The sequence below is a fragment of the Physeter macrocephalus genome, chromosome 11 (genome assembly GCF_002837175.3).
Source record: "Physeter macrocephalus isolate SW-GA chromosome 11, ASM283717v5, whole genome shotgun sequence".
In the NCBI taxonomy this organism is placed as follows: Eukaryota; Metazoa; Chordata; class Mammalia; order Artiodactyla; family Physeteridae; genus Physeter; species Physeter macrocephalus.
The window spans coordinates 132428030-132437871 of record NC_041224.1 but is presented as its reverse complement, the minus strand read 5'-3'; the positions used below and the strand labels follow the sequence as shown (position 1 = coordinate 132437871).

Genomic DNA, 9842 nt, shown 5'->3' with positions numbered 1-9842 from the left:
AGAGGGAAGAGATATGGGAACATATGTATATGTATAACTGATTCACTTTGTTGTAAAGCGGAAACTAACACACCATTGTAAAACAGTTATACTCCAATAAAGATGTTAAAAAAAGAAAAAAAAATCAATCAATTGAATAAGGCCCTGCAATACAAAACAGCAAACGAAAGTTAAACATCTCCCCAGGGAAAAGCCGACAAGTCATAAAAAATTAAAACATAGAAATGAATATTTACAAATTTAAAAAAAAAAGGAATTAAACAACAGGGACTTACCTGGCAGTGCAGTGGCTAAGACTCCGTGCTTCCCCTGCAGGGGGTGCAGGTTTGATCCCTGGTGGGGTGCTAAATTCCGCATGCTATGCGGTGAGGCCAAAAAACAAAAAAGAAAAAAAAGAAATTTAACAACAGAGGCTCAGCACAGCTGTGTGGTGACAAAAACCAGCATATACCATTGTAAAAGAAATCTGACTAGCACCTACTTCACAGAGCACCTCTGTAACATATACAGTAGTATGATTATTCAGGGATACCTCTGTTGCTAGGGTTCTTGACCTAGTGTTCATAGACTTCTAGTAGGTTTATTTTATTTATTTATTAACTTTGCAGCAGGTTTTTATTTTTGCTTTATATCTATTACAGTGTTTGAAACCTAAAGAAGCACATTTTCTCTTCAAATTTGGATGTGTATATAAGTATCATTTGTTTGGACTCAGCACTCAATGCCTTGGTTTCTTGGCCTGTATCTGCTCTGAAATCATCAAGCTGTGTCTGTCTACCCAGGGGCCCCGAGAACAAGAAAAACAATAGCCAGAAGTTTATAGTTCTTAAAAGCAAATAAATTTGGAAAGAAAAATGTGAGGAAAAAGGTTTGATTCACTTTCGTAGAGTTTGTAGCTGGGAAACCAAGCTGTTTTTGAGGGACATCTGGTCTGTCTTCGGTAGCTAGAACCTCATACATACCCCCTTTGCTTTTTTAGTGGTTCAATCAAAGACAGTTCCCACAAAAGCTGGCTAAAAGAGCCAATACCCAACTCCAGGGCCTGAGGGTTCTCGGCATGGCAGTTTTCTCTTCCCAAACCCAGAAGCCAAACATCTGACCTACATAGGGGAGCAGGGCTAGAGTTCAGCAGAGGGGTTCAAGTGTGTGCTAATGTGGACATCGGCAGTCAGGCTGGCCCAGAAGTAGTGAGGTGGGCCCAGACGTACTGAAGACCTTTATGTCATACTACACAATCCTTTCTCCCAGTGTTCTGGGCCCCAAATTTAATGGTGCCTATTCTTTTTTTTTTTTTTAATTTATTTTTGGCTGCTTTGGTTCTTCGTTGCTGTGCGCGGCTTTCTGTAGTTGCGGCGAGTGGGGGCTATTCTTTTTTGCAAGTGCGCAGACTTCTCATTGCAGGGGCTTCTCGTTGTGGAACACGGGCTCTAGGCACGTGGGTTTCAGTAGTTGTGGCACGTGGGCTCAGTAGTTGTGGCTTGTGGGCTCTAGAGTGCAGGCTCAGTAGTTGTGGTGCACAGGCTTAGTTGCTCCACAGCATGTGAGGTCTTCCCTGACCAGGGCTCGAGCCCGTGTCCCCTGCATTGGCAGGCAGATTCCTAACCACTGCGCCACCAGGGAAGCCCAAATGGTGCTTATCCTAACTCACAGCCAGGTTTGATTCTGCACATAGCCCAGGCCTGATGCAAAATGCCCTCCCAGAGGAAAACTAACAGCTTTAATTTACAGACTTACTTGGTTTGTACTGACCTCAAAATTCTTCCCTCCCCATGGTCTTCACCTGGGTGTGAGGCTAGGGAACAGGCAATGGGATGACCGAATCCTTTCTGAAGGCCTTGGCCAAAGAGCGGCTATTGCCTACCACATGGATCCCCGTAGGGCCAAATTCTTGGCTTGTTGGCTTAACAAAAAAATACAAAAGTTAAGACAGGAAAAATACTGGACAAGATTCGCCTAAAATGTGCAGTCCTACAACAGCTGTGGAAAAAACCTACTCTGAGCAATTTCTCCATCTCACACACACTTATTTCCAGGATAGTCTTACCTGGAAGATACTACTGCTGGTTGTGAGCCTTTCCTGTGGTTCAGTGCACTGAGCCTTGCACCCTTCACCAGCCTGCCAGGGAGGCACATACATTCCTAGGCCCCCAGCCAGCCTCCTCTCCCTAAGTGTCCCTGCGGTGCCTGCAGGGAGCCGGAGAATCTGGCTCCTTGCCTTCAACTGAGAGCCCAGAATCTGAGCCCACAAGATGAATCTGCTGAGGAATATTCAGGATGCTGGACACCAAGCTGAGCGAGAAGAGCTTGGGGAGGAGAGATGTGGCCTGAACAGCTGAGCTGAGGCCTTCAAAGAAGGGCATGGAGGAGGAGGGGGGAAGTATTGCTAGGCATGCATCTCCTTCCCTTCTATTTTGATAGAAATAGGTAACTTTAGAGTATAGGGGGAAGACAGGTAGACATGAGAAAATGGAAATCCAGTTCCTTCTGCTAGAGTTTTCATTTTAAACTGGTTTGGCTTGAGAGAAGTTGAAAGTTCATGCCTGAGAGCCTTCTTTCTCTCTTCCTTGACTAAGTATGACAGCAGCTATAATCTGTGCAGTTCAGCTCTAAAAAATAGGGCTCTTGGAAAGAGGCTTCCAGGGAGAAGAGAATAGAAGGAGTCTAAGGGTTCTAGGTAAGAGGGAACACAAAGGGTCCCTGAATGCTGAAGTCATCAACACCTGTTCCTTGGAAGGGTCACTTGCACCCACTGGCCCAAGTAACCAGGCTGGCCAGGTGAGGGTGGAACCTGTGTGGTTCTAACAGAAGGTTGCAGCCAATACCAAGGCAAGTCAGTTCCTTGGGATAGCTCGGAACTGAAGGCAGGCTTCTAAGACCAGAGGTACTGTTAATACTAGAGAAGAAGATGGTGTGGTGGTGAGATGCCCAGAAGGGCTGGCAATAAAGAGTAGCTGTCACTGTTCAAAACAGTATTTGAAAACTTTAGCTAAGAAAAAGACTCCTTGTCCCTTTAATCCACACCTAAATATCTCAGACCCACCAGAGATCTTAAAATGGACATAGCCATGTGCCAGAATATTAAGATTCCAAACACATCTTCTCAGGCTATTCCCTACAGCAGGTTGGGGAGCCCTTCCATCCCTGTAATATCCATTCAGAAATCTGTCAGAAAGCCTCTGACTTCACCTAGGCCAGGGTCTGGAGTCCAGATGGGGGCTGCCCACGAAGAGTGGCTGTGAAGCCTGGGCTAAAAAATAATATTTTGCTTTCCAAGATGGCCAGAGGAGAGGAGGAGACGCAAAAGATGATGTTACTGCCTCTGTGAGCTGGGAGAACTTCACCTATTGACTGAAAAGGGGGTCAGAGGAATATAATGGGAAAACATGGTCTGAGGAAGACACTAACAAAGGAAAGCTCCTTGAGGCCACGTTTATCTGATGAGAAATTTGTCCTCATGTTGTGCCCTGGAAGACTTCAGCCTTTGGAGTTCTTGTAGAAAACAGGCTTCAAGCAGTAGCTGATGATCAGGAAGTCTTCTATTTGGTACCCGGCCCAGATCTGAAGCGAAAGTAGATTTGGGAGGAACAGTTGGGGAAGGCCAGATGTATGTCTCACAATAAGAATTTGGCCCCAATGTCAGGGACTTAACTATTGCTAGAGATGTACAATGTAGATCTCACTAAAATGCTCTGCCCTTTGGACAAGGACAAGTGGTGGGGGTGGCTTGCTTTTGAACTGTAGGAAAATGGTTTTGTAATGGAGTCAACAGGCCAAGTGAAGAGGGTCCTGTGCCTTGCCTACCTGGGAGAGTGGGGTTGGTTGATACCATGCCCAGCCTGCAGAGCAGCATCTGACTCACTTAGGCGGTACAGCACTGGCGTCACTTTTCAGTGATAGCCACCAGCCCCAACCACCTTTCTCAGAAAACACCTCTGGAGTGGGATCTCACCACTGGAAAGAGAGGGCAGATTCAAGACCAGTGGCCAAAAGCACCTGAACTTTTTATCTGTAAACAGTGTGGCATGGCTTTCACCTGAGCCAGAGCGGGATGTGTAGGAATGGGAGCAAGAATGGCATTGTTTCTGGGGAAGGGAAAATGCAGCTTGGAGCAGGGCACCTCTGCCCGACCTCGGTGGGGAAGCAGGGACAGGGCAGATTGTGCCTGCAGCTCCACCACCGGCCTACACGCAGCCGACAGCTTCCTCCACCCCACCCCCAGCACCTGGGCTTCACTGTCACATGTAATCCATTGAAGCTTGTAGGCAAGCCACTGAGGCACTGCAGTAGCCCTACTCAAAGGGGAGAGAAGCCATTAGGATTATAATTGTCACAGGAAGGGCAAAACCCAAACCATGTACAGGTTATCATGTAAGTTATCACAGATGACTGCCTCTCCTCTTATCACAGAAATTTAGCAGCCTCAGGACTTTTGTGAGAGTGATTGATATCTTCCCTGATTGGGATCTTGGTACATGGTAGGTTTAGTAATTAACTTCAGGGTATCCATGCTTCCTTTGAAATTGTGTAGAATATTTTATGTGCATATGCTTTTTTGGTGGTAAGGATGAGAGGGGCCAGTGGCTTTCAGCTGATTTTCAGAGTCTAGAAAAGATTAAGAACCGCTACTCTGAGTTAAGAAAAGTTTACAGAGACCAACAAATACAGTTTTTCTTCATTTTTTGTGTTTTATATCTGTATTTGAGTAACCATTCTGGCAAAATACTATAAATTATATATAAGATTCTCTGAGTTTTGTTTAATAAATATCATTTTGCCTGTACTTAAATTGAGAACTTTTTTTTTTAAAGGTTCAGGAGCAAGTACATCCCAATCTCTCAGCTAATGAAGAGTCTCTCTATTATATTGAAGAGCTGATTTTTCAGCTGCTTAATAAATTATGCATGGCCCAACCAAGGACTGTTCAAGATGTGGAGGTAAAAATTATTTTGTTATTTCAAAAAGTCATTGAACCACTGTACAAATTAATTTTTATATCTAAATCTATATCATTCTAAATTATTATGGAAGCTAAAACCATTGAAATCATAATGGGGGATATATGGTCAGTTCATTCTGAAAGAGGGAAGTTTTTCAGCAAAAAAAGTGCTAAAACAACTGGATAAATTTATGGTGGGAAAAAACCTTGAAACCTATCTCACACAAAAATTAGTTCAAGATATATCATAGTCTTAAACATAAATGCTGAAACTGTAAGGTTTCTAGAAGAAAATGCAGGAGAATATAAGCTGGTGTTAAATGTTTTTTTGCAGAGGACTCAAAATTCTGTAAATATCAAAGAATAAAATTGATGTGAAAATAAAAAAGGTATAAGTCACAGACTAGGAGAAGATGTTTCAATATGTATTCCTTACAAAGGGCTTGTATCCAGAATATGTTGAAACAAACAAACAAACAAAAACTCCTACAAGTCAGTAATAAAAAGATACCCTGCTCACCCAAGTGGGCAAAAATCTTGAACAGACACTTCATAAAAGAAGATATACTTATGGCCAATAAGCATATGAAAAGGTACTCAAGCTCATAATTCATCAGGGAAATAGAGATTAAAACTACGATGAGATACTATTTCACACCCACTAAAAGGGATAAAATTAAAGACTGATAACATGGAATATTGATGAGATGTAGAGCAACTAGAACTCTTATACATTGCAAGTGGGAGTATAAAACGGCAAAAGTACTTTGGAAAATTGTTTTGCAGTTTCTTATAATTAAATATATTTATTTGTGGTCTAGCTTATGACCCAGCAATTTTACCCCTGGCTATTTAACCCTAGAGAAATGGAAATATATGTTCACAAAGAGACTTATACATGAATATCCAAGCAGTTTTATTCATAATAGGCAAAAATTAGAAACAACTAAAGTTGCCATCTACAAGAGAATGGGAAAACAAATTGTGATAGATTCATAAAATGGAATAATACTTAGTAGTATTATAAAATGAAAGAATGAACTATTGATATACGCAATAACATAGCTACAATCCACAGATATCATATAGAGCAAAATGAGACATACCCCAGAGAGTATGTATTATATGATTCCAGTTACATGAAAATCAGAAATAGCTAAAAGTGATGGTGATAGAAATCAGGATAGTGGCGGCCTATGAAGGGTGAGAGTAAGATGATAGAAATTTTCTGTAATCTTGATTAGGGTGATGGTTACACAGGTGTAAGCATTTTTTCAAAACTCATTCAATGGTACACTTAAGATCTGTGCATTTTACTGCATATAAATATTACCTCAATAAAGGACTAGTATAGAATAAACATTTTACTCATTGATTTAAAAATATATATACATATATATACATACCTCTAAAAGATCGTGTGTAATTCAGTGCTGAAATATTTGTTTTGGCTCAGTTACATGAGAGTATTTCTAGATTTTTAGAAATATCCGTCAGTATAGCTTTTAAAAGTTACTTTGGCATTATACTGTTTATATCACCTTTCTTTTGAAGATTGTTTCTATAACAAGGCAACAACTTCCAGTGTAAAGGATAATCTTAATTTGGAGTGATAGATCTATTAAGATTTTCAGGGGGGCTTGCCTGGTGGCGCAGTGGTTGAGAGTCCGCCTGCCGTTGCAGGCGTGCCCCGGTCCGGGAAGATCCCACATGCCGCGGAGTGGCTGGGCCCGTGAGCCATGGCCGCTGAGCCTGCGCGTCCGGAGCCTGTGCTCCGCAGAGGGAGGGGCCACAGCAGTGAGAGGCCCGCGTACCGCAAAAAAGAAAAAGATTTTCAGGGACTCTGGGAATTAAAGCATTTGTTTCCCTGTTCTCTGCTGAAAGAATTGGACATAAGTAAATATAATAAAAGTATACTTTTCAGAAGCTAAATATGTTAGAAGCTGAGAATATAATTTTAAAAATAGGAAATCCTGCTAAATTGGAGTTTCATTCAGTTATCATTACTTCTCATTATTCATGCCAATTACTGGTTACATTTAAGATTAGATGAACAAAATAGTAACGTAAAAAAGGCTTGGATCGTTTTTACCAAGAGATATATTTATTTAAACCATTCTGAGCTCTGCCACACACTTGATCCTTTAAGAGGTACATAATATTTCTTCTTTTAAAATTCTTCTCTATGAAGCTCTGAGATTAGCAGGAGAGGGACTGCATAATAATTATTAATAATGAGTTAACTTCTGCTAGGTAAACAGTTTTAACCCTAGAAACCTTGACCTTAAAATCACTTTTATGTTTGCTTTAATCTCCCCTAATATTATTACTTTTTACTTTTTCCATTTTATCTTAATTATGCTTACACGTAAAGCTTTCTGTTTAAACTTCACCTTTTTCCTCACCCATGGGAATTATGTGGAAGAATCTTGATAGCATGTTGATCTTTTTTTTTTAAACAAAAAAATTTCATTTTTTGCAGGAATCAGAATATGCTATGTTACTATTAACTGCTGGTGTTATGGATGATGATAAAGTTTAATTTTGTATGAATTTTCTGTTTATGAGCACTTCTATTAACAGTAGTTCTGCTGTGATCTGAACAGGAACGAGTTCAAAAGACCTTTCCTCATCCAATTGATAAATGGGCTATTGCTGATGCACAGTCTGCCATAGAGAAACGAAAACGAAGAAATCCTCTCTTACTGCCTGTGGACAAAATCCATCCTTCATTGAAGGAAGTTTTAGGGTACAAAGTGGACTACCATGTGTCCCTATATAGTGTGGCTGTACTAGAGTATATCTCAGCTGGTATTTTGAAATTGGCTGGTAATTATGTTTTTAATATCCGACATTATGAAATATCCCAAAAACGAAAACGAAGAAATCCTCTCTTACTGCCTGTGGACAAAATCCATCCTTCATTGAAGGTAGAACAAACAAGCAAACAAACAAAAAACAGACACAAAAAAGCATTGGGGAGGTTATTTTTAACAAATAATACTTTATATAGTATTTGTGTATTTATATAGCATGGTCTTATTGTGTATGTGCACTTGAATGTGTGTACACTTGTTTATACACATACATATATGTTTCTTAATATGTATAAAAAACAAAATAAGTATGCTTTGATGAAATCATATTGTTTTTCAAATAATATTAAAGGTCAATTATAAGAAATAATGCATCTTTGTGGCATCTTCTAATGATTGCTACCCCTGATTGACTTCCAGCTTTTTGTTGATTAATAAAATATATAATGCAAAAAAGCTCCTGTGAGTTCAGAACTGTTTTTAAATTAATCTGTATTTATCACAGATATTTTTCTATACGTTGGAAAAGCTGTCTAGGGAATATTATTTAGTCTATAGAAAATAATTGGTGTGCATGGATTTGGATACCATTTGGTAGCAATTTCAAGACTCCCCCTCCCCCCACCCAACACACACACATACACACATCCTCCTCTTAGTAGAAATCATTATAATTTGGGGATATTAATTAAAACAAGATCCTTGAAGATAGCAGATACTTGTCAGATGGGTTTCGGATAATGTATCAAGAGGTTTTCAGGGAAGTCCAGTCCAAGATTTCTGTCTTAGAATCAATCATCTCTTCTTGTTTGATACTAAAGGCAGATTTGTTAGATTAGGTGTCTCTTAAAAAAAAGAGAGAGAGAAAAAGAAACCCTGATACTGAGTCAACAGCTCATTTTATATCCTGTGGTACCTTTGAGTTTAGACATTTGGTTTATAGAAAGTTCTTTATAAGCAAGAATGTTAATTAAAATTTTTAAGTGCTTAACTGCTACTTGACAGTGCTGCCATTTTTTGGAATTAAATTGTTTATTTTTTCCACAGGAAGTTTTAGGGTACAAAGTGGACTACCATGTGTCACTATATATTGTGGCTGTTCTAGAGTATATCTCAGCTGATATTTTGAAATTGGCTGGTAATTATGTTTTTAATATCCGACATTATGAAATATCGCAACAGGACATTAAAGTGTCAATGTGTGCAGATAAGGTAAGTGTTAAAAGGTATTTAAACTTAACCTGAATGATGGAGACTATATGTTACTTATACCTCTGTTTTTTAATACATGATTATATTAGTGATTTTTATAGTTCCTGGTGTTGGAAGACAGAAAAATGGTGGCTTTACAGACTAACAATGATATTTTCAGGTTTTTTAGCATGTGACAGGATGAGAATCTCTTTTTTTCCAGCAAGAATTTTTTACCTACAGGAAAAAACATCCAAAGCCTCAAACCAGTTAAAGAAAAGTAGTTTGAGTTTTGTATTTTAAGAAAGAGAATAAATACAGAATATTCAGATACGTTTAAGTTTAAGAAGTAATTTTGAAAAACATGCTTTGATTTCACAGCATGGGTCACTGGGGCACAGGTAGAGAAGAAGACTTTGCCATGCCAAAGTTACTTCCTTTTGATAATTTTTTGTTACTTATCTTCTTTCTTCCTGGCTGTAAGCTACTGAGGAAAGAAATTGAGTCTTTATTTTCCTCTCTCCTCCTTTCTTCCCTTTCCACTTTTCCTCCTTTTTCCCTTACTTTTTAAATCAACATTTTTGAGTACCTCTTATGTGTCAGTCACTGTCCTGAGCATTGAAAATACAACAGTGAACAAATCAGCAATCCCTGTGTTAGAAGGAGTTTATTTTAGTGGGAAATAAAAGTATTATAACCAAATAATTGCAGCACAGTGTAATTAAAACTATTATACAAATAAATCAAAGGTGGTGGAGAAAGTGATTAACTCTGGCATAGGGGGGACCAGGAACATTTCATAGAGAAGGTACCTGAACTAGACCTCTAAGGGTGAATTACCCCAGGGCCTGGCACATGCCAGTGGTTCTCCACTTTGCACCTGTGCTCCGCAACGGGAG

The 9842-nt window shown here is 39.5% G+C and overlaps 1 protein-coding gene across 1 annotated transcript in view; it reads left to right on the top strand.

The window, feature by feature from the left end:
* Nucleotides 1–9842, top strand: part of SOS2 (SOS Ras/Rho guanine nucleotide exchange factor 2) — a 111328-nt gene that overhangs the window by 29565 nt on the left and 71921 nt on the right. The window contains 3 exon segments of the mRNA XM_055088411.1: nucleotides 4809–4934; nucleotides 7543–7677; nucleotides 8800–8964. Coding sequence (XP_054944386.1) covers nucleotides 4809–4934; nucleotides 7543–7677; nucleotides 8800–8964 — 426 coding nt within the window.